This window comes from Melanotaenia boesemani, chromosome 22 (genome assembly GCF_017639745.1).
Source record: "Melanotaenia boesemani isolate fMelBoe1 chromosome 22, fMelBoe1.pri, whole genome shotgun sequence".
NCBI lineage: Eukaryota > Metazoa > Chordata > Actinopteri > Atheriniformes > Melanotaeniidae > Melanotaenia > Melanotaenia boesemani.
Window position 1 is genome coordinate 8,641,743 of NC_055703.1, and position 26,101 is coordinate 8,667,843.

Genomic DNA, 26,101 nt, shown 5'->3' on the forward strand with positions numbered 1-26,101 from the left:
ACACTGAAAATGTATGTTATCTTGTCACTGAATTTTGTAATTGTGCACAACTCGCGGTTGACTTGCAGTGAAACAAGATGAGTTCAATTTTTAGAACCTTTATTATTCCCTGGGTACAATCAGTTTTACAGCCAGTAGAACATGTATTATAGAAACAACAAACACATCCTATATGTCATTTAAAAACTTAATTGTAGCAGGAATGAATTAATCTTTTAGTCTGTTAGTCCTACACACCGGCAACAGGTATCTGCATCTGGAAGGACACAACCTGCACTGGTAATTTAGAGGGTGGTGTAGATCTGACAGGAGTTACGCTGGGTTATATGTTATGGAAAAAAAGAAAGAAGAAAAAAATAATTTTCGAGAGATAATTTTACTGTTCAAATGTGATTGACTCAGTGTGGGTTTGATGCCTTCTTTTTTTGGTTATCAATTTGCGATGACCTGTAGAAGTAACCGTATTTATTTTCACTGTTAAGGGATCGTTTATATTTCAAATACTAGCTTTCCTGCTAACGATTGAAATAAATTAATGTTAAAGAACTATTTTAAGTGTGAAAATGACTCTATAGTGTTGTGAAATGAATTAATACATAATAATCGTAATAATTCTAATCCCGTCATGATTTTTCTGACAGTTAAAAGGACTAATATGATCAATAATGGCATCAGTACCTGAGTCATGCAGTTTTAAATGCGTGGGTCATAAGAAGAGTCCCTCTCAGACTCATTGCATTAGAACAACATTGCATAGAGTATGAACAAAATGAAGCTCAAGCATCCTCTGGTTAAGATAAAAGAAGGTTGGTCAAAGTAAAGAAATGGAAAAAATTATATAACCTGTAGTCTCTGCAAGGGCGGGTTCAAAAATTGCAGCATAACATTCTGTCGACAAACAATAGCCCAAAGTTAATCCGTCTCCAAACGTCACTAATCCTTCCCTGTTTTGTCTTGTGAATACCCTGCACTGTAATTAAAAGTATGGACCAAATATAAGCTCACAGCTTTGATTTCATTGGATTAAACCAAAACGGCTGCCTGATTGCTGTTCTTACAGCCTAATCAAAAGATTAAGGGCATGTGGCAGTAGCCTCTCAAGTAGCCCGATCATATATGGAACAAGCTGTGGGTCTACTCTGTAAATGGTTTGTACTCAAGCACTGCAAACGCCCCCATCACCAAACAAGTTAACTTAACTCATCCACACTTTAACACACACACATGAACTTCACGCATATTCCAGCATATTTCCAGCCTGCCGTGCAGGCCTGCAGGCATGCAAAGACCTCCACTCACTCAGGGACGGTGATGATGTCGAGCGAAGGAGACAGCAGAGATGTGCATCGGTTTGTTGGGCAGGATGCGTGAGGCCTGATTGGTGTGTGACGGTCTGCTGGAATATCTGTAAATAAACAAGGGTTTTCTCCCTTATGTCTCCAGAGCGATCGATAGGTGGATGTTTAAATTGGTTCTCAATTTCCACACAGCAGATGTTAACAACCCTCTGATTCGGTAAATAGCCCCACCTGACCTAAACGTCATGATTACACACACATGATGTGATTATTGTGGGTAATTAGATTAAGTCTGTAATTATTCCCTGTCAGCTTCGCTTTCCGTTACCCATGTAGTGAAATTGATTTATGCTGGGTAATATGAGAGGAAATCAGACTTGGATGTGTCGAGCATGAAACAAGTGAGCAGCGATTCTGTAGTTATTTTATATCAAATTATAAGACGTATTAGATTATTTATTTATTAATCTATTTACTTTTTAAACTGACCTAATTTTATTTTTTTTTTTCACTGTGACTGTATGAAGACCTCTTGTCCTACAGCATTAAAAAATCAAAAGCTGATTTAAAAGTTTAAATATTAGCCAAAAAAGCTAAAGGAACCTCCTCACATTGTTTTACTCCTTAATAGCTTGCATGTTCAGTGTTTGTATATGGCAGAGGTCAAGGTCCAAGGTGTCGTTGCGGCCAATCAGCTGTCTTCTCTTCTGTGTGACTGCACAGGGCATCAGAGGGATATGATATTCATATGATACACCAGAGCGTATGAAATATGTATGAAGCTTAAACTCCTTGAGGTGCAAATCTCCTAGTAGTTTAGTTTAGTCAAAACCACAGCCAACTTTTGGTAGTTAAAACAGTCCAGCTTGAGTTTTCTTGTTGATGATTTTAAAAAACTGATTTCATCTGGGTAACGTTGAAGAGTAGTTTATGTAAAATCAGCTGTGCTTATAAACCGTAACCTGTTTGGCACTTAACTTTCACACTGATCACTCGGCATGGGTTGCATCTCTTCAAGCAGAAAGTAACACACGCAAAAGATGCACACTTTCACATTCTCATGCACATGAAAAAACATGCCTTGTTTGTCCCAGAATGTACTCACCCATGTACACACACATAACGGAGAGTGTGTGGGGAGGTGAAGCTCTCTCTCTCCTTCAGAGTGGGTGCCATGTCTTGTCAGATGAGGTTAGTTCCTTGCCAGCTGATGAGCCAGGCTAGCCTTTGAAGCCCTTCCAAGGGCCTGCGGTTTACGTGCTTGGGTTGCTGGGTTCTGCCATCCCCTTCATTAATGCAGCATGGGTGCCCACTTAACTTGTTCCTCTCTGTCACTCTGGCCCAGCTTGCCCTGGCCTTGACCGATCGCTGCGCAGCCAAGCAGAGGAAGCATGCATTAACTGGCCAAGTGCACGCATGCATACATGTACATAAAATGAACATGGATACCTTGGCAAATATTGATTTCTTTTCTGTTTACTGGCACTTTGCAGCATGTTAACTGAGACACAAAACTGTTCCCTACTTTTGTTTTTAGAGCAGAAAACTATTGCAGATTATACAGAAAATACAAACTAAAAGACTTGTTCATTAGTCAAGATTTATCAACCTCAGGTTCAAATGGGAACCTTATAAATGTGCTTCCATATTTTAGTGAACTGTATCTACCTACTGCCTGACATCATCTATTAGGTTGTTATAGCCAATAAAAGATCTCTGTTCAGTTGTTGATTTAGCCAAGTTGAAGCTGTAATTAAAGGCTCTGCAATAAACTCTTACTGTAACAAGGACATGTGCAGACAGTGGGGGTTAGTGAGTTCAGTTGAACTGGAAAAACCAACCTTTGTCGCAGTTTTCCAGATGCTCCACGCAATGTACAGTTTTATGTTATGAGAAGTGAAGTGAATATGAGAGAACTCTGCAGTAACAATACATCAATACATCTGTGATTAAACAATCAAACATCGATAAAGTGATCATTTCGAAGAAAGAACATGTATAAATATCTACATTTTCTTTTCTAAAATTTATATTTTAGTAGTTTTTTGTAATGTGATGTGAATGGAAGTGATTGTGTTAAATCAGAATGTGATATTGTCTCATATGACTGGATCCTGACCCAATTAAAAATGTACTGTACCAGAATTTGTGATATTGGCAAACAGTGAATTGCTATCCATTGAATCAACGTATCATATTCTGATCAAACTTGTGATTTGTAGTCCTACTCTGCAGATCACAGCCTGGCTCCAGCTCAGAAACAGAGCCGATTAGATTACTAACCCTAACCCTGTTATGGCCAGCCAATGGGGAAAAAAACAACAACAACAACAAAAAAACAGACCACAACACAACTGTGGCTCCCTCTTTTCAACTACTCTCAAGGAAGTCCTTTCAAATCCCAACTGCAGTATAACAGAGAAAAACAACATATTTGACAGAGGATAACTCCATGCTAACAATTCACACACAGGTGCCACTGATCACCTTCAGCAACAAAATCATGTCTAAACATTAATGTTTGCACTTAAGCACACTTTTAGTCTTGTTTTGTGAACACTAGGGTCTAAACTTTGAGTAGCTGAATAAACATTATTGTCTCATTTTATTACTTTTTTATAATAGGTGATTATGTCTGTCATTTTTCAGTCCTTTTAATGGCTGAAAGGATCTTAAAGAGGGTAAGCATGGCCTAAACAACAAATAAAAGGATTTTAGGTATAAGAATAGTTCTTTATGCAGGGATCTTACTTACTTAACTCCCTGAATATAAACATGAGAAAATTTCATAAGAAAGTTTCCCACTCATATTGCTACCCGGACTGCTCTCTTCTCTGAACATTACATGTCCATCACACATAAGCAAGCTCAGCATCACATTTCACAAAGCACAGTTCATCTCAGCATGGTCGAGCTGATGGAACCAAACACAGGCATCAACAGGAGCCAGTTTAAAGTGTGCACCATTAGTATTCAGTCCAGTCATTAATCATCACACACACACCACATACCACACAATAGCACTGCTAGATAGCTCAACTGGTTGTGCAGACCAGTTGGCGGAAGCTCTTAAATGCAGCCTAAAGCTCTTGCTGCATGTCAGCCGCTTCTCTCTGACCCCTTTCCTGTCAAGCTACGTTGAAATAAATGCTGTTAGTACTCAGAAAATCCTTTAATAACAAAGTTAAGCCATTGTTCCCTCTTTGTCACTGCAGAGTTGGTCCAGATAGTATAAATAGTTTCAAGCTAGGCTGCAGTAAAGACCCTTCCATGGTTAGTGGTGGCAGTTTATATTATTTTGTGGTTTTCACCCTACTTTGCTGAACATAATCTATTGTCTAATCAACTCAGTTGTTGGTTTTGTACTCAGTTTGCATTTAATTTCACAGGCTGAATGTCCTGTGATACGTAAACTCACTGAATCAAAGATAATAGAAAAGAATTCAGGAATACAGAGGATCAGTACAGTACGTTAACACTATTTTTTTTTGCATTAGTGTGAGAATGTGATAACTGTAGTAATAATCACTTGATTAGAATTAATCATATTATTAAATGTTATATCCCAGTGAGACTTATTTTCTTATCACTGTTCACTTGACTGCCATCAACTTCAGGCTAGAGGCTGTGGCGCCTCCTTTTGTTGCTCTCTTCCCCTTTTTTAGCTTTTCTTCCTTTTCCATTTTTTTTAAACATGGGCTTCATTTAAATTCTACATCCCAGCATGAATCCAGTCAGTTCCAGAACGATATTTTGGACGTTGCTGGTTTGCTGGATATGTTTCGGTATGATAAACTGACTTTCTATAAGCACTTCATGGAGTTCACCGTACTTTGAATTGGGTGTTGGCGCAGACAAAGGCGAAAAAGGAGAGAGCTTGGACTGTTTGAGCCCTTTCTTCAACATCTTGAGGTAATTGACCCAACCTCGTCCCGCCTTGAACACACATCCACACATGCAGTGCAATCACAGATGGGTTTAAAAATCCCCTTTCTCCCACAAACTCTCTCGTTCATTTTTCCTCCCTCCCACATGAACTCACACTGTCAGCTTAAACACCCATGCAACCCACACACTCTCCCTGTCTTACAAATGCCGCGCATACACATTTCTTCATACGGCACACACATACACACATCACTTAGAGAATATCCATGTCTCTGTGCTAAAACACTGAGATGCAGCTGTGAATAGGAGAGGAAAGACAGAGCCGAGCCAGGAATAATAAAAGCAGAATGATTTCATTGCACTGCAGGCTTCTAAACAGCCTTGGGATCTGACTCGAAAACGTAAGGGGATTCCAAAGCTTGGTCCTTTTTAACTATAGTTTTTACAAAAGCTGCTTTGATGTCGCAAAGACCTTGTAGTCAACAGGGTGGAGGCTGGTTTTGTAACATTCCCCCTTCAGCATCAAATTAATTCCCAATTTTAATGCACACATGTACATTCACACTAAAATGAACATTCAGACCAATTCTTTCAGCTCCCTTTTATTAGCACACCTGACTCCATGCTGTCTGGGCTCTTGAATTTGCTTTTAAAAGACCATGACCTCCAGTAAACTTTGTCCCACCCAGTGTTTGATATTGGGATTTGAAGCAGATGTCCAAACAGGCGTGATTTGAGAAAGAATTTGTGTAGAATTGGAAATGCAAACTGCTGATTAAATGAGACTCTTCCACCTGCACTTCAAAAATTTAACTGCGTTCATGACATAAGGCTGACTATAAATAACTTTAATATTGTAGACATTCTCCCTCTGTCACTGAAAATGTACAAATAGAGTGCTGCAGATTAGTAGAAAAAAATGTATTTGTACAAATAAAATCTAAATGAAAAGTATTACAATATATCCTCTTGTATGTACCAGATTACTGGTCCTTAACCTTTTATTCATTCCGGCAAACAACACATAGCCATCTGAGATGAAGCTATGCATAGGTGATATGCAAAAATAACTAATTTCATCAGAAAGAGGCTAAAAGAGCCCCCACTTTAAGTTGTTCCACGTATTTATAAGATTGTTGACATGCATTTAAAAGCTCTGCAAAAAAAGTTGTAACTGTAATGCTTTGAAGCGCCAATTCTGCAAAACAGGGATCTCAAACTCAGATTCTCAAGGGCCACTGTCCCGCAGGTTTTAAATGTTTCCTGGCCTCAACACACCTGAGCCGGAGTTTGAGATACTTGTTGTAAATATTCATATACGTATTAGTGACATCCTGCAATGCTCGGAATGTGCAAGCTGCTAAACATGATGTAAACCAGGCAGGATTTAAAATTACTTTAAAGGCCTTTGGAAGAGCAGACATAACTTTAGCCAATAAATACTCCTATAAAACATATCATTAGCCAAAATGTGGGTAAAGTTAAATTTGGTTTAGTTGTTAATTTTAGCAATGATGCAGAGCTTGAGGAAGTGGGATAAAGTCTTCATTTTTAACTAAAAGAAAAAAACTTTTTATTTATTTTTTTTTATTTCCAAGTTTGGACAATCACAGTAAATGTAGAAGTGTATAAAGAAGAGTCGTGATCTAACAGTATATCTGCACTGGCAATTGATTTGAATTACAAAATGTTGGATATAACATTAAATTTTGTGCAACTCTTCTGTTTTATATATTGTTTCGGTATTGAATGTGACATCATTTGTAATGACATTGTTCAAAGTAAGACTGTGTTTGCAACCTCCTTCCTCTCATCAAATTTATACTCTTTATTTTATTTATTATTAATTAGGATGTTCCTAAAATTATATATTATATAATGCTTTTGTTTTAAGTCATTTTCTATATAGAATGCTATATAAATAGTTTTAAAATTATTTTTGTTCTTGAAAATCTTATTGAAGTAAGTGTAATAAAATTCCTGTTTTCTTAATATTACATCATAGATGTTAGAGAAAAACATTTAGGTTTCAGATTTTTTTTTCCAGTTTTTGCAGTTATGAGGAATAACTTTTTAATCATGACAAAGCTGCACATCTCCCACAGTATGATGTAATTTTATTTTTAGTTTTTATACGTGTTTGGGGTGGGGAACTGAGCTCCAGTTCGAAGGACACTAAAACTATCTTGAGTAAGTGGGTTTGCTGTTGGGCAGAAGAAGCCAGATTAGCTGTTATGGACAGATGGTGATGAGATTTTTCTTTTTTCTCTTCCCCCTCCACCCAGTAAACAAAGGAGGGCCTGTAGAGGTCGGGACCTTTTTTAAAAGGATCACTCCCTGTGTTTGGAGCTGGGCTTCCATTCTTAACTTTTGCGTTTTTCTCTCTTTCTCATCCCTAAGTGGGCTTCTTATCCTGCAGGCCACTCTCCCAAAATGCTGTGCCTTTAAAAAGGGCTGGAGAGCCACAATGGATGGAGCAAGTTACAGTAAGGGACTGTAGTCAAATAGAGAAAATGGAAGGAAATGAGTAGCGGGGCAGAGTTAAGGAGGGAGTGGCTGCTAGAAGTGGGTCAAAGTGGACTGATGCGATGCAGAGTGACGTGCCGACAGGCGGACGGACTCGCGCCACTGTCTGCGTCACCTTTTGTCCTATACACCCCCCCCAAAAAAAAGATGAATGGTGTTTAAATCAACACTTACACAGAGAAAAAAATAACCCACATTGAAAAAAGGATTCTCCCAGTCTGTAAATTGATTACTGCTGAGTTGGTCATCTTTTGCTTCTCATTTATAAAAACAACTTGTCCTCCTTTTAGCATTTCATAAGAAGGTATTGAGGATAAACAAGACCAAAAAAAAAATGATCTTTCCATCTAATGTAACACATAAAAGAGCAGAACAAAGTTTTGCAGGGTCATTATTTTTTTTTTTTTTTTTTTGCTCAGCAATGCAATCCCTGTATGATCCATAGCTTCTACTCCAGCTTCTTTAAGCAAGATGTGAAGCCAGGGGGATGTCGGGGATAAAAGGGTGGAGGAGTGGCAGGGGAGCCAGGCAACAGTTTAATTGCCCAATCATTCTCCCTCCCAGGACAGCTCTCTGGAGCTGGGTGTTAAGGAGTGGGTGACAGCTGCAGATCCTTGCAGTTCTGCAAGTTGTCTGCATGCAATGTGTCGAAGACTCTTGAACACCTCACATGTTTCCATGTTCCCACTGCAGATCTGTAAATATTTAAGGGCAGTGCATCAAACATATCACTCATCCCTACAACCAGTTTGACCTAACATGCATGTCTTTGCCCTTTGCAAGAAACAGAAGGGGGGGGCATGCAAAACCCACACAGAAACCTTTCCAGCTTCAAACTGAAAGATGTACATTTAGCTTTGATTGCTTATATTAATTTTCATTTGTATCCATTTTTAAAATAAACCAAGGTTAAGAGTGTAGGTTTTTATCTCTATAAATAATTTAAAGAAATATGTTGCTGTAACCAAAGAGGAGAAAAAACGCAAAGAATTTTCACTGGCCCTCCTCCCTCTCGTGGATTCATCTTTCTTTGTTGTTTGAATGTGCTGGCGATGACTAAAGGCATAGGAACCTTTATCCTAATCGGCTTGAGGTCTGGCTGCAGGTCAGGCCAGCAGATGAATACAGATTAGAGGGTCACAAGGCAGAGAGAGAGGATTACCAGCTCTGGCCAATCTAACCTCCTCCTGAAGCTGTCCAGCTGTTGACGGTCCAACCAGCGCTGTCCGCACTGACTCTCCTGAAAAGTCAAGGGGTCTGACTGGGGTTACTGCCACTGAGGTTTTAGTTGAAGGATCAATTTTGTGCTTATGAAATAATGCTGGATTTACTTATTAAAAAAAAAAAAAACAAAGGAAAAAATTAATTTAATCTAGTATGAAACTTTAAGCCATCATATGTTGAGGCATTGCTGTATTTTATGTATTTTTTTCTGACTCTTTCTTCCACATTTGTACATGGTACGCTCCTATAGCAGAAATAAAGACAAATGAAGTGTGTTTTGGTGTTTGATTTCTGTACAGTAGTGCCCCCTGGTTGCAAAGTGCTATTCAAGTACATTAAAAGAATATTACAGGCTTAGGATCGGTTAAGTATGAACCCACTAAGGTCAGTGTCAAATTTTCTTTCCTCTACAAGGACGACTTCTCTTGTGCATTTTATTTTCAGCAGCATCCTTCCCCTCCAGCTTTGTTGCATCTCCCCATCACCATCTTCTTTCTCAGTCTGTCTGTGGTCTCACCTAGAAAAACAAAATAGAATAAAAGCTATGTGTGCAGCGGCGCACCCCCGCTCAGTTTCCTGCATGTAACTCTGCTTTTATCTCCCCGCAAATTAAACACGCCTTTTTAGATAACAGGCTCTGTGCCACCTACTGAGTCAAGCTGCACCTTCGCTCCCTTGCACGGCTCCTGTCCCCGGTTTGAACTCGGTAAATTTGATTCAGGTTAGCATGGAATGCTGCTTTATCAGATCAGCAGCGGTTGTAGAAATCTCTGTGGAGCAATCAGGTGCCGAGTTTCGCAGTTTGTCAGGTGTTTGGTGACAAAACTCAAATAAAACAAATAAATAAAACCAGGCAAGGGAAAGGCCTCCAGTCAAGTATGGGAAGGACTGACATTCCAACACACTGCTGATCTGGGTGGGAATCCTGAGTGTTTGACCTTTGACATCAAGTTAGAGGTTTATTCTTCACATGGACTTTGCACAACACATGTCAAACTGCTTTGCAGAACTCAAGGCTCCAGGACGTTTTAAAAAGATTTTGCATTTAAAAACAACATTAGGTCCTTATTGTAAAATAATAGTTTGATTAATGGATAATGAAAGTGAGTTGCAGACCTGGCAACTGAAGCTTATCCATCCAAGTTGTTTTAGATCAAAGCAGTTCCCCTCCTGGGGTGCATACAGTAAAAGAGAATTTATTTGAATTTTAGACATAACCCTGAAGTCCTCATTTGGAGAACGCTCTTTCAGCTGGAGTTTTTAGGTCTTGTTGCGCAGCAACCTCTTGAGCCCTATGTGGTCCTTCTGCCTCACTGGTCTTGCCCGCCTGTTTTCCACCTCAGGTCTTTGAAATGCTAATCACTTCTCCCCTCGTTTCTGTCTCTCTCTCTCTTCCAGATTCCTCCTCCAACTACATCAGACAGCTGGAGACGAAAGTGCGGATACTGGAGGACGACAACAACAAGCTCCTCTCGCAGGTGAGACCTGGGCATGCACTATATGTACCAAGCTTTGTGCAATCCCCTTTTTTCTGTCTGTTACGGCACTACTACCCGACTTGACTAAACTCCTTGTGTACAACTTGCCCAAAAACATGTGATAGGCAGCTGTGATGACAGGATATGTTCCCCTCACAACAGGCTGCTTGTTAGCTTGAGAACGTGTTTATCCATGTTTAATTCATAAAGAGTCTGTAATCTTCACTAGCAAGCAGTGATGTTAGCCTCAGAGGCGAGCCAGGGAAGCAAAGAGAAATGAGAAGGGGGAGAATAAACAGGGGAAACACATTAAGTGACAAGCGACTGAACAAAAGAGGTTTTATTTGATTTTTTTTCCCTTCTTTTACACCCCAAAGTCGACCTCTCACTGACTTCCCTCAAAGTCGAAGGATGGAGGGTTGAGAGAGTGGAGGTGGGAGTGTAAGAGGCAGGAGGTGGAATTAAAGTATGGTTCACCAAGAGGTCGCATGTCAGTCTGCAGGTGTGTGTGTGTTCATACACACTAACACTAGAGAAAACTTTAACTTGGATACCCTAATTATCTATAAAGGGAGGTAGGTAAAATTTTGGAACATTCATCGATTGATCATTAATTATAGGGGGGAACTCATGTAAAGATATATAAAAGGTTTTATGGGAGTCCACTCATTTGATTCAGACTGCAAACCGTCAGCCGAGGCTGAATTTCACAGTTTAAATAGCTCTTTTATTTTAAGTCTTATTTCTTCCTGCAGATATCCCCTTGCTGATTCACATGTAGGCAGAGTAGGCTGGAATCACTGATGTGAAATGATCCTTATAATTGGCTCCTAACAGCTACAATTAGGTGCTCCTGAGTCCACATTGTCTCAGGAGTCAAGAGATACAGGTGTGTGAAATGGCTGTACCCTCATTCAGTTTTAAGTTGTTGCATACCAGAATATAATAAAAAAGAAGAGATCAACTGGTCCTTTCAAAGAAAAATCTGTCAGTAAAAACTCTTAGAAACTATTAAACTATTAGAGTGTTCACACCAGTTGCATGACTCATGTCTCAGGAGTAGCTTTAACATACCATCACTGTGGTGCCAGGTCCCCAAGGGAAACCTTTCTTAAAAAGAACATTGCTGCAGCACCACATGCGATGAAAATCGCTACTTAGCAGCACAAATGCCTCAGGGTGATGATATGGGCTTGTGGGTCGTGAAACAGGACAGTGATCCCAGTCATATGTGTGGTCTGCTAAATCTACAACAGAATTACTGAAAATGAAAAGAATCCAAGTTTTGCAATGATACAAAGTCCACACCTTGAGCCATGTGCTATACATAGTTTTCTTTTGTTAAATACCTGACGAAAAGTGTAATATGTCATACATTGTTCAGTGTAGGGGGTATGAACCTCATTTTACAACATGGTAAGGACCAGACAATTTTTCATTATGTCCTGATAGAAAAACCTAAGAACTGAAAACTGTATTTTCCATATGATTGTATAATATGACACTATCGTGAAGCTGATTCATATTCCTTGTTGACACTGATCTGACAAAGCTTTAGATTTCAGGTTTGGATAACTATGAACATAGAAAAATGATTCATCATAACTGAACTTTAATGAGAGGTTTCATACCTTTCAAACTCTTCATGGTTATGTTTTTTTCTCCCTAGGCTTATAGCCGCTATAGCTTATCGCAAATACAGACGAATAAGGTAACTTTCTGAAATGTTGTCATTATGTTGACTCTTCTCCTGGCCAAATGTTTGAATCTTTTTTTCTCCCTTTAACTGGATGGTGGTGGGACTTTTCACAGCTTTGAGCTTTGATACTTTCTCTTCCAGAGAGCATGGACACAAACAAAGCAACAACTGTACAATTTAATACCTCTAATTTTTTCCAAAATATTTCACAATATAGTGTTGAATTTGTGCTGGCCTTTTGGATGGATCAGGGGCATAAAAATGCTTAAAGAAGGGTTGCTGGTATCTACAAACTGATATTTTTGTTTGCCAAGAAGGAAAATTCACCTGTGGTGAAATGAATGCCTTCTCTATGCCTACTCTTATCAAGATGGCACCCCTGTAGATGGAGATACAATATATTTACTTTAAAAATTGCATTAAATCATGATGAAACTTCATCTTAATATTTGCAACTGACCAGGTACTCTTCGGTATAACATATAAAACCAGTTTATTTTAAGGAGGACTGGTTTTAATGACAAAAGTAATAAAAAAATAAATAAAAATAAACCCAGTCCAACATCAGGGTAGATGTACGCACCTCTTGATACCTCTGGCAAAGTAAGCAGAAAATTATTCAATGGAACAAAACTATGACTCAGAGGAATTAAATGTTTTTTTTCCTATATCACTCCCACTTTAAAGCATGAATAAAAGAAAACACACCTTGGCACAATGCTGCTACAAGCTGACACACCTGAAGTACACATCCTCTTTTATAGCTTTATTGCAACAGCGGAAATGCTATCTAGCCAGGTTCCACTTTTCAGCACCTCTGAGAAATGTCATTTTAATTTAATGTCATTTTAGCAGGATTTCCAGTACTGTTAGAAGATAATAAAATATAGTCTTATGGAACCTTTTTAGTTTTCCATTAGATCAGGCCCCAGAACTGAAAGTACTGGGTACTTTTGGTCCAAACGCAGCTTTTTTTTTTTTAACTCCACTTCCACTAATTAAAAGTGTTTGGGTTCCTGGAAAGAAGTTCCTGTGACTAAAACATTAATATGCTTTGGCTGGAAAGGCAGCTTTTAATGAAGTGGATGGAGACAAATTTGATATTTGTGAAGATTATATGATTTTACATCAACCAGCCACTTGCAGTTACTTTAGTGTAGCATAAAAATATGAAACAGCTAACCTTGTTTAGTCCAAATGATAAAACAAAATCCACCTTTTGACATCAATGTACAAACCCATGGATTTTAAGCTTTAGAACTCTTAACTAATCTAACTATTTTAGTATCAAATCCTTACATGCTTTATAATTAAAAATAAAATTCTAAGTACTATTAGCTAAACATCTTTTTTGACACCTGTCCTGATAATCTAGATGAGACTTACTTCACTCTTATTTTTTCCCTGTAGTTTTGTATAAACCACACAGACATGGGTGAAACACATCAATCTTCCTTAAAAATTAAAATCAAGTCTCATGTTACCACATAATTTAATCATGACTATGAAACTATGTCAACTGGATAAGAACAAACAAACTGGTTTGCATTTTCTTGTAGAGGTGTTGCTTCTGTGTCCAGGGCTCTTTATATACTGATGGCATGCTATGCTAATGAACTACCACAGGTGGCCCCTGCTTTTTGTATATGTGGCCTTTCTTGGCTGGAAATCCTCTATCTGTCCTTGGAGCTGCACTGCACGGTGTTTTAATACAAGGTATCTCAGGTGAATGACTGCCACATCGTGCTTTGATGCATAAACGACACACACTTGTTCTGGCTTGTTGAGACGTCTGGTGGGCTGAATAATTTAAGATATGGGGCCAACACGTGTATATCCAGGCATACATTATGCATGGCTTACAATTGGTGTGTGAGTGTAATTGAAAAATGAATAAATGTTTGCCTGAAGTTGAGAAACATTACTCTGATGTGGATTTTTATGAAAGGCACACTCCAGTAAGAAAGTAGTGGAGTGGAAGGAGCATTTCAGCAGTTCATTGTTTGATTTTACTCTTACGCACTTCCTACTTAATGACAGAGTAACAGCAGGGGGAATTATTACAGTGGATTAGTTGCCTCAGTGAAGGTATTGCCTAACTTCCTGTATTATGAAACTGGCCTGGTAAAACTTGAGTAGAGTTGAAGGAGACATTGGCCTCTTACTGCAGGAATTTGGACCCTCCACACAGGCTTGGCTGAGGGATTTTTACTTTACCAAAGGACAGAATGAGTAAACAACGCTGGATATTGACAAGGGCCTGCATAGCACTAGTGTAACAAAAAGAAAACAGCTGTGTGCTCATGTTTACACAAAGATTAGCTCTTTCAATGTCCTTTCACTCATTTTCCAGCCATTACTGTCAACCTGTCAAAGTGTGCAGGGCTCATATTTTCCCTTTATGCTCACTGCCACTTGATTAACAATTAAGTGCTCAGTGCCACTCAGATAAAGCATAATTTTCCTCCGTTTCTAAGATTGTCCAGTAGCTTAAAATGATGGAGGTTTATGAAATGTGGCTTATTTATTTGAGAAAAATGTGATGTTTAATTAATGCAACATAATATAGGGCCAAGGGAAGGTTTGCCATTCATCAAGCTTCACCCTTCTTCATTTTCTGCTATATTTGTTAAGCTCCCTGAAGCTGTTCAGACTTGGTGCTAACATGTGTCCAGGTTATTCAGATCACTAGGGAACTTTGCTAAATGCAGGTGTGAATGCACTCAGGATGGATTAGAGCCACAATTAGAAATGATTACTCATGCCATGTTGATGTGGGGGTCTGGGACTCTTATGGCCGGACTCAATTTGTAGTCTGCAAATTCTTCCTGGGCCACATAGAGACGATTCCCTGACATGACACCACACAAGCAGTGTAGTAGTTTTTTTTTTTTTTTTTTAGAAACACTGAATTTATCATTCTCAGAAAACCCTCTACTTGTCTGTTGTAATTCCTGCAGTGACAGTGAACAAAGCATCTGTGAGTGCAGCACCAAAACCCTGCATCTGCAGGCAGAAAAATCCGGTTGAAAGATATGTCTTTTACTGATTTGGAATAACATAAGATTTTAAAATGTTGCAATATTTCACATTAAATGGCATAAAACAATGTTAATTTAGTGAATCTTTTCATTTATTAATTTTCACCATGGACACTTCTGTGGAGTATTCCTCTCGTCTTCACATTGTTCTGGTTTTGCTGAGGAATGCTTAACAGAAACAGATTTGTGATCTCGGACAAAACTAAAATAAAATAAGATCAGAATTTCATGTCACCCTATTGCAAGTGTCTCAGATTGAACAGTTTCTCTGCTGTATTCCTTTGAATTATGGCTTACACGATGCACACGGCTATCCTTTCTACCCTTTTGTCATCACCCATGCCCCTCATAACTCAAAAGGGAAACGATGCATGACGTCCACAGCTTCTTCCTGTCAGCACCAAGAACATTGTGATGGATGGATAAACTGTGGTCCCTGAGTTTTGGCAAACTATCCTCGGCTGTCGAGCAAACAAATGACTTTGTTGGTTTCTGTGGTCAAGGTCAAATCAGGCTAGGAAGTGAAGTTGAAGAGATGGTTTGCTTAAAAAGACTGATCCTATAAAGACCCCTTATTGCTTTCTTATTAAGTTGATCTCATTTAGTGTCCATTTGACACTCCTGATTTGATATTTAAGGTCTCCTGATGCAGATCCTATAGAAATGACAGAGATGTTAACAAAAGAAAACACTTGAGGGCCTGAATATCAAAACCCAGAGGATGGATCAAGAAGTACCAACGGACAGATTAAGAAAGGTTAGAGGAACACCAACGGGATAGGAAGGAAGGGGGATGGATAACTAAAGACTGAGAAGATGAGGGGAATGCTGATTGTGCATGGAATATGTATGTGAGTGTACACCTGAGTGCATGACACAGAGGGAGATAATACACAGACAGACAACACAGCACAATGTCCATGCTATTGTGGTGTGTTGCTCATTGGGTTATTTATAGCCCGAGGGCTCCCAGGCATCACGTGTGTTTAAACGCAGCACCTCGCACAGAGGAAACACTCGTGCATGACATGAGAAATGTCATAAGGAACAGTGGCTCTGCAAATGTTCTTGCCTACAAAGCGATGCTAGGCTGGTTGCTGCCCCCAGGAACCGGTAGTCTTTGGTTGTTAATGAGGACACAATCTTAAGAGTGCTGTTCTGTGTAATGGCCCTTGATAATCACACAACGTGATTTGGCCTCCAGCGTGGTGAAGTGTCATTTATGGACATAGCTGCGTGGGCAATGCCGTCAGAGTGACGATGAGAGGGCTGGTGCCAGCGTTGGAGGAGGGCAGAATCAGATACTTTATATTATATTATACAATACACCAGAAGACACACAACAGGGTATAATAGACTTATTTGTATAGTGTCTGAGTTCTTGGATGCAAAACATGTCCAAGGGTGCAAAAATGTTAAATTGTTTTTCATTTTTTACTCCATTTGGATACAAATAACTAACAAAAAAATCAAATATAAGTGCTATCATCTGTACTTTACGAATCCAGTTTAAATGAAGTATCCAGTGGTCCTCAACCTACTTACCACTTCTTTGTTTATACTTTGGCTCTGTATTAATTGTTGGGATTTATTAAGATGCAGTGAGGCCACTCCTTTTGTGTTTTCAGGTGACATGACATTGAGGCATTAAATTTCTTTTTTATTTTGTGCCCAGCAGTGTAACCCAGGTGACCTCCGAGCCCTGAGGAAGGGAATGACTCTGTACCACTCAGAGTCCCAGCTGTCGTCCCTGCCCCAGCGCCAGGAAGCAATGCATATGGTCAGTACCCATGAGACTGGCACACACAAACTCACAATGACGCACACATAGTTGCTCTAACACCTCGCCACATAGACAGTAGTCATAGCCATATATCAACACTATGACACTGTTTTTACCAATGTGGTTTAGTGTGTAGACTAGTTTTAACTGCATACTGACACACACTTAATTATAGAGAGGGCTGTGCCGATGGCTCCATAAAGTCAAGCTAGTTCTAATTCACTTTACGTCTTTTCAATTATACATCCACAGTCAACCTCACTTCATCTTACTCATGACAGAAAGAGGACTCAATCACTCAGGAATTAAAGAAGGGGAAAGGAAAAGGAAGGATGAAAAGAAGTAGGTCATAAGGTTGATGAAGCCAAACTTTAAAAGAAACAAACAAGCAAGAAGAGAAAGTCAGAATCCCCTTTGCTCTATATGGGATAAATCCTGGGCCTTCAGCTCCATTTCTTCTCCCAGGAGCCCATTTAAACTGAATCCTACTATGAAAGTAATAATCCTCTACAATCCATTTCCAGTCCTGATACTGCCAGTATCTGGGGAAGAGAAGCTTGGTAATTGTTTTTTGACTGCTCAAGAAAGGTCAGACCAGGACTGTGTCACTGCCCAGAGGACTAAATCTTCCAAATGTTAAAAACCAATAATATGTTTTAATCATAGGCTCGGCTAGAAAGCACTGACCTCACTCGATTTTGAACCAGCATGCAACTTTCAAGCTTGTGTTTCAACCCTGCCTCGGGGTTCATACCATTTAATAACATCCATGAACTTTGACCCTGCAAGTGGTGTCTTCCTCAGCAGGGGGGAGAATAAATTGCAAATCGTCTTCATAGTCTTCCCACTCTTAGTTTTATAGAGTAGTGTCAAATAAAATAAGGTCTTACTTTTGACCTGAAATGTCAAATCTGAAGCTACAGCTAGCAGACAGTAGCTTGTGAGCTTACAATAAAAACAAAAACACTTGAAACAATTTGGATGTGAACAAAAGACAAAATAATTCCAGTAGTAATGGAAAGTAATTCTTGCTATACTATCATGTGAGCTTGTATTTTTGTATAAAAATCACAATATTCAAACTGGCTACATGGTACCATTTTCTTTTAGCTTACTGTGATGTGATAAGTCGTAAGACATGGATATAACCATCCACTGGTTTGTAGATTTCTATTTTGATGCTGTGGGTTTGTTTTTCTTTTAGAATATGTAATAATTAGCTTAACAAAGACTTTCCATTGTAAGCACCAGATGTGCTTGGCTTGTTTGTAGATTATGTTTATAATTGGTTGCACAATAGCAAGTATATGAACACCTTGTGTCTGCAGAGTTTATTGTATAAATTATGTATTTACTACTGTGCTGAGCAAAATTGTATTGCAGCAATCTAGGACACAGGCTGCTCTGTTAGAAAAAGTATAGCACAAACTCCGTATGCACCCAACAAATGGAATTTAGTGAGGAAAAAAAATGCAGGAAAAGTGACTAGTTTCCTCTGTCTAGATAGCAAAATAAAACCAGTTGTATTGTCAGTATTGAAATCTCATAAAAACTCTTTGTACAAAACAATCGATTAACTTTGTTTTGCTTTCAGAACCGTTAAGGCCATATAAGCATGCACAATATCAAAACTGCATAGATAGGGAAATGTATTATTACGTAGTCCATAACAGCCTTTTCTTTTTAATATTTTCATATAGCAAGGGATTATTGACATGAGAACCTCATAAAGAAGTACTGAACTGATGATCCCTAATTTGGCCCAAGCTCAGCCATGGGGGGGAAGGATGAAAGACGAAGGGTTTCATGGTGATAACAAAAAACTTCAGAGAACTGGACTTTGGGTACCCCTCCCAGTCTATAAGCTCATCTTTTTTATTAAGTCCTTTGTCTCATCCGGAGACAGTTTCAGGTCAGTGAGCGTGCGTGAGAATGTCAGATTAAAAACAATGGGAAAGCAGAAAATATGCATAGAGAAAGAAAGCAGCCAGCCTGCATGATTCTCACATATACTCAACAGTCTGTTCGGATTTTGTATACTCCACATCACTGCTTCTGACAGTGTTTACCCCCCTTCACCCCTCCTCTTGCAGGGCCTAAATAAGGCCTGTTTATGCAGTAAACACTTCCCCAAATGTACATTCATATGAGCAGTAAACACTGCCTGGAGCTGGCTGTGTCTTTGCACCACAAAATCCTTTTCCTCTGCCCAGCTCCGGTGCAGAATAAACCGGAAAACCGGACTGCACAGAAAGCAGGAAATGTTAACACATTTTAAATAGTGGCTACAGTCCAGGGAAGAGAACATTACAAAGGGAGGGCAGTGATTTAGAGATTTTTACTTGTGGTTAAGTTAAAATCCCACCACAGAAGAGATGTATGGTAACCTTAAACACGAAGAAACACTTTCTTTTATTTATCAAGGGGATTGTTGTATGTGTTGGATCAGTGGACTTTGTGATCAGCAAACATGGTACTTGAAGACATGGTTGGACATTGAATCCCCACATTTTTCTTGCTACTGATTGGAATTTTCTATGGATTTGCAGTTATTATTTAGCTATGTTTTAATCACTTAGTCACTGATTTAAACAAAACATTGAAGACTAACAAAAATAGCGAGAAAATGTAAACCATTAAAACCATGACAAATATCAAAATTAAAAACTGTTGTAAGGAACCAGCTGAAATGACTCAATATGAAAGAAGAATCAAACCATTCCAAGTCTGTAGTATTTGCTACATAAAATGGATAACTGTGGGCCCCAAATCTGAAAAACAAATACAGTATGTTAGTACCTTATTAATGCAGTAAATTCAATGGCCTGGTGTTACTAAAAAAAAAAACTGTTCTATTTTCTTATGTCAGTATATAACTGAAATCTTATGAATAAAAATTAGGCGATATCAGAATGTGGGAACTGACTAAACTCTAGAAACCTTTTGATTTTTCCTGGTGAACAGAAAAAAAGAATTTTATTGCCCTTTTTCACAAGTTGACGCAATTTCTTGTGGTGCTTAATGAAATCTGTGATATGTTGTAGTCAGAATATCACCGTCCAATAACTCATCTTTTATACCATGAATCTTTCCCTCTGTTCAGACCAGTCAGTTTTAAGGCCAATCTTCACTTCCGCAGGGTTTGTCTTTTGAGGTCAGTAGTACTCAATTACCCTTAAAGCATGTTCTTACACATGAGTGCATACAGTAAATAGCCTCAGAGCTCACACTAGCACACACAGCAAATCAAGTTCAGACTACCACCAACAAAACTAATAGAAAAACACCTGCCAGCTAATATTTTTCTTAAACTAATATTTTCCTTGTCTGCATTTCAGCCACAAAAAGTTGCAACAGATCCTCCTTTTAGAAAAAATCATGTGTTGAACTGACGCAGGGTTGTTATGCTAGCTGCCCAGTAAAAACAAAATCAGGTAGTAGTTTCAAGTCACATCCTGGCTCCATACAATCTGTGCTGCATCACTGTAAGGTTTTTTTCTGACAAAAATTTACAGTATTACAAGTTTTTCTTATCATAATTCCCAGATCCAATATAGCATAACTTTCAAATGAAAATGACAAATGAAAAAAACAAAACAAACAAACAAAAAAAAAAACTGAAAAACTGAATTTTCAACTGGATAAAAATTCAAGAATACCAATGAGAAGTTAGATTTCTAGATTTAAAACATTAAACAAAGTACAGATACTGCATTATTATCTTATTTCTCATTAATAAAAGCCAGTTCTGATCTTGCATGTGGATAATGCCAACTTAACAAAAAAAAAAAAAAAAACTAACGACAAAGAAAAACTTCTGACGTTATATTTCTGCTTACTCATCAGTCAGCCATATTAGCCTCCATACAGTAAAAAGGGATGAAAGAAATCATATTTTCCTAAGTTGTTTTAGTATTTGTAGTGTGAGCTGGTATTCTGCCATAACCCCCAGGACCAGCAATATAAATCAATGTCTCATGTGGTTGATGGGGGAATGAATTAACCGCTGGGCAGTTTCCACAAATAATCCCTCTTGGCTGCTGGTGGGATTATTATTACATCTCTGCGCTATCAGGTTGTATGGGCTCATTCTGGCACTCAAATTGGGGGGGCAGTGGGTATGCAGGGACCTGACAAACGCATCACTAGCATGAATTGAACTGGGGCTAACAAAGCCACGGAGCTGTGTCTAATGCAGGGTCCTGATGCCAGCTTACAGTGAATAGTGCCATTGTGTATCTCATGGATCTCTGTGTCCCTCAAACAGAGCGCCACTGTCTGAAACAAACCAGGGGGTGTGATGAGTCAAGCAAATGCTCCAGCCTTCTTCGTGGCTGGCTGCTCCCATCACAGCAGGTTAAATCACACCGTGCAGGTAGCAGAGCTGGAAAATGAAGGCAAAAGAAGGGGAGTAAACACAAGCGTAGTGGAGGTGATTTAAGTTGGGATGAAGGGGGTGGCATTTTCAATACTACTATACAAGAAGTCTCTCTTTAAATCCAAAGAACACGTCCACTAGTGGAAAGTGTCTTGGTTGCTGCTCAAATGAAAAGCTCTGTTAATCATCGTGTGACAGATGTGACAAGAGCTTGACAGGCAGCAAAGCATGTCTTCCAGAAGTTTGGGATTTAGGCCCAGCTCTTAATCTTTGTCACCCTTCAGTCACATCTTTTCTGTCACTGTTTGCTCTGTCAGAAGTTACACCAATAGTTAAAATACTTTTTCTTTTACTTCCTGCAGGGTGCAAACCGTCTACCAACCAGTGAATCCTCTCCTGCCACAGGCTACCTGTCCTGCGTCCAAAAGCCTGAAGCAGTGGTGCATGCCATGAAGGTAGAAATAATTAGACTTTTTTGGAAAGCTGTGTTTAAAAGATTGCTGTTTTCTGATCACCATTATATTTTGTGTCATGTAATTCATTTTTAAATAAATGCACAGTTGTGATTATCTCAGCTTTTCTCTTAAAGTTGTTTTATTTAATGGAGCTTGCTGTAGGAGAAGGTGAACCACCTGTTCTTAGCTCCAGAGGTAAAAACACTCCTTTCTTTGTATGTTTTCAGGTGCTGGAGGTCCACGAGAATTTGGACAAGCAAGCTCCCGAGGACTATGAGGATGATCTCAGTGAGAAAGAGAAGGCCATTGTGAGAGAGATGTGCAACGTAAGTGCAACACCTGGCCTTTGCTCAGACTCCTCAAATTTTTTTGCCTTTTGTCATGTTTTTTATCATAATGCACCAAAAATGTTAAATGCATCACAAATCTGACCTCCAGTCCAGACAGGCTCTTTTTACTCTCTAAGAAGCCAGGCTGTTGTAACATTATTCAGCATTGTCTTGCTGAAATAAATGAAGCATTCCCTGAAAAAGAAAAGCAGCTTTGTGTTGCACCAAAACCTGCATTTCACCCAGCATTAATGGCAGCTTCAATTATGGAAGTTACCATGCCATGGGCACTAATGCACCCCCACATCATCACTGATCCTTACTTTGGAACTGTGCCCTAATGATAAGCCAGATGGTCCCTCTGCTTAGAGGACACAGTGTCTATGGTTTCCACAAATTCCCCATTTTATCAAAGTCCTTTATCTTAAATGAGTCTGAGTCCAAAGAGGGTGGCAGCATTTCTGCACCTCCATAGTGTTTTTTTTTCACAGTTTCATGTTAATAAACTCCTGGATGCACTTTTGATCCCAATACATGCTGCTGAACTGAACACATTTAACAACTTTCCATTCTTATGTTGTCTAATTCCAAACATTTTAGAAACATGCTGCCGTCTTCATGTTGAAAATACATTTTCTGTTGCATCCTTCAATATGTCTTTGCACTGCTTCAATTAAGTGACAGTTTAAATGATTAGCGAATGATTGCATGTAAACTTACTGCCAACAGTTAACTATCATTATTTGGTCTAATGCAGCATATATGATGGTGTATATGTATCATTGTGACACTGGAGGTTAGCAGCTATGGTTCAGCATTTCTGTGTGTCCATTCAGTCTATGTCTTTTGGTTCTCTCTACTGGATACAAATTGTTCCATTTTTGAGCTGATTTAGCTAATGAGGAACTCGTTTAGACTCATTTAGTTCGGAATGACACTCCTGGATGCAGGTCTTGCTCTCCTTCGTTCTCTCCATCCATCCATCTTTCTCTCTCCAACTCCCTGCTCTAAAGCCAACTCTACACTAAGAAGCAGTAGAGGCTCATAGTTGAGCTGTCAAAGTAATTAAATTGGAGCGGCAGGGAAAAGAGCACTCCTCCCGCCCCTCAGACTCCCATATCTATTCTTCCTCTCCCCTGCCCCTCTTTTCCCCCCATCTCTCTCTGTTGGTGCTGAAAAGGCCCAGCCTGGGATAAAAGGTCCGCTGATTAGAAAGAGAACGAGAGTCTGGTCTATCTGGGCTCTGCAAAGGTATGTGACAGGCCAGGAATCTGGGGAGCACTACAATGGTGCCTCTGTAATATCACTAGGGTTCCCCAGGGGCCCCTCTCAGTCAATGCAAGAGAGAGAAGCCATAGTGGGAGGAAGGACGGAGACAGCAGTAGCTCCACTGCACTGAATGGCATGCATGTGTGTGCAGCCTTTGCAGCTCAAAGTCACACAGAGAGCATTTGAAGTTTCCCCTCTTGAAAAGGAGAATTCCTTCTGCCATCTCTCTGCTCCCCTTCCTCCCTCAACTTCACAATCTGCTTCTGTTCGCAGGTGGTGTGGAGAAAACTGGGTGATGCCGCCGGATCAAAGCTGTCCGTAAGACAGCACCTCTCTGGGAACCAGTTCAAGGGGCCGCTGTAGCATGGCAACAAGCGACAAGACAGGCAGATCAGGATCTCCAGTACCTACACTCACCTGAAAACACCACCTTTCTCCCTGTCATGCCATGTTCCCCACTGCCTACAAACACTCTGCTAAAACTAGCTAAGTGGCTACAGAGAGGACTCAGTAGTCTGTAATTTTACATGTACAATTTTACATGTCATGACATGTTTTTATCTGTTTAAGCGTATGTTGAGAACTGGCAGCTCGTTTCACCGATCCACTTCTTTTCCCTCATTGGAACGCACAACGGCATCTCCCCCTGTGAACCGCTACAAACACACCCTGCTTTGAGTTATTTTAGAGCATAGCTGTGCTGTTGTTAGCTAGCAATGCAACATGGTTACAAGCACAGTCCTGATAAGGCCACAGGGGGCAGAGATCTCTCCGCATGTTGTTGGAATGAGGGCAGTGGTGTGGCAGATAATTTTTGATAGTACCTCCTGTAGAGACCCCAACTCCTGTCACATGTACACCCCCGTCCCCCCCAACTTAGTGGTTAATGAGTATAACTAGGATTAGCATTCTTAAAATGTTATCCAAGTGAAGCCCACTGTGATCTAGCGCCTTTTTCTCAAAAGACAAGTCTGTTGATAATCTAGGCTCACTGTTAACTTGTGTATATTCTGTATAATAAAACCATAGCACTACTTCATTATTACTGTTGATTTTACTTTATCTATTTTGTATTCTAGCGTGGCCATGTGATCAATAATTTAGTTTTAAAAGGACACACAACCGGACCTTAAACAGGGTTTGCTTTTAGTATTAAACTTCTTTTTTTATCATTATTATTATTCTTTTCCAGATGGATAATAATTATAATTATTTCTCTCTGTAACCTCTGAAAATGTGTCACAGCCATTCAGAATCTTCCATTCCCATCGATTAATGGCCTGATAATTATCATGCTTTGTAAAAACTCACTAAAATTGTATGCTGTGCGCATGCTTGACAATCATTTTCTCAGGTTGGGAGGGTTACAGCTTTACCTTCACCCATCTGTGACTGTGTGTGTGTGTGTGTGTGGATGGATGGGGATTTAATGGCTCTTTTGAAGCTATTTTTCTTTTTTTTTTTTTATTGTTAAACCCTGGTTACAACACGGTTGAAGTCTGCTGAAGACACTTTCTGAATCCATGTGGGGGGAAAAAAAGCCGTGTCCCATTTTTTTAAAAGGTTTGTCTCATTAAAAAGTTTTAAATACAAGAAAGGAAATAAAAAAAATCACTTTTTTAAGATTGGCATCTTTCTGTTGCCATGGATTCAGCAGGCGTGTTCATGCAGTGCATGTTTTTTTTCTTAGAATAAGAGAAGTAAATCTTCCCCTTGATGTCTCCACATCATGAAACATTTTAAAAAGAAGTATTTTGTGATGTCAGAATGAACAAACTCTGTTTGTCAATGTATTTATTGTTGGGTGTAAGATAGAGATTGGAAAGCTATCAGCAACTGAACTTTTTTTTTATGAGATTTGATTTCATCTGATAGGTTTGTTCAGTAGCTGATGGCTTAGGCTATCCCATCTCTGGTGTTATTTGTTCCAAATTAGAACATTTGAGGCTACCAGTCACGGGCTTCTGGTCTCTTAAATAATGAATCAAAAAGAAGAAAAAAAAAAAACTAATCAAAGTAAAAGTGTCCTTTTCTAGGAACTGATTTAAAGCCATGATACAATTTTGAATACTTTATAGATGGCATTCGAGATGTGCCACATTTTCTTTCAATGTGTTTTGTTCTGGAACCCAACTGTATTTTTTTTTTACATCTATGAAGCTTCTTCTGTTTGCGTCTATTAACTAAAAACCACAGTACAGAACCCTAGAATCTGTGCATGTGTATTCCTGTAGCAACTAGCATTACTGTAACTTCTTTACATGAATTTCACTGATGCGATAAACGTTTGGCAGGTGAAAAGAACATGAAATAGGCCACTTTTAGAATAAAGAAAATTTGGGGGGAAACAATAAACAAGTTGTTTAATGATTATGTGAATCGCTGTCTTTATTCGATTAGAGGCATAATCTCTGGATGTGTCAGACTGCCCTCTGCTGGTATGAAGCTGGAACTAATACAGACCAAAAATGTCAAAAGTATTGGGACTTGTTCGAATCAATATCATAGCCACAGGTGTATTCAGTCACCTAGGCATGCAGACTGGCCAGCACAGAATCCTGACCTCAACCTTGTAGAACAGGGGTGCCCAAATCCAGTCCTCGAGATCTACTTTCCTGAAACTTGTAGATGCAACCCTTCTCCAACAACCTGAATCGAATGAATGGTTCGTTTACCAGGCCTCTGCAGAGCAGAATGACATGCAGATGAGAGAATTCAGCTATTTGATTCAGC

At 39.3% G+C, this 26,101-nt stretch overlaps 1 protein-coding gene across 4 annotated transcripts in view; it reads left to right on the forward strand.

Annotated features, from left to right (window-relative positions):
• Positions 1 to 25,738, forward strand: part of ccdc85cb (coiled-coil domain containing 85C, b) — a 45,419-nt gene extending 19,681 nt beyond the window's left edge. Inside the window, exons 2-7 of one of the 4 annotated variants that reach the window (XM_041976243.1) lie at positions 10,335 to 10,414; positions 12,084 to 12,125; positions 16,830 to 16,934; positions 21,678 to 21,770; positions 21,998 to 22,096; positions 23,642 to 25,738. In XM_041976243.1, coding sequence (XP_041832177.1) covers positions 10,335 to 10,414; positions 12,084 to 12,125; positions 16,830 to 16,934; positions 21,678 to 21,770; positions 21,998 to 22,096; positions 23,642 to 23,731 — 509 coding nt within the window. In that variant the 3' untranslated portion in view covers positions 23,732 to 25,738. The remainder of the gene's footprint in view (positions 1 to 10,334; positions 10,415 to 12,083; positions 12,126 to 16,829; positions 16,935 to 21,677; positions 21,771 to 21,997; positions 22,097 to 23,641) is intronic. The other 3 variants (XM_041976244.1, XM_041976245.1, XM_041976246.1) reach the window with 3 other exon arrangements.
• Positions 25,739 to 26,101: the final 363 nt, after the last annotated feature.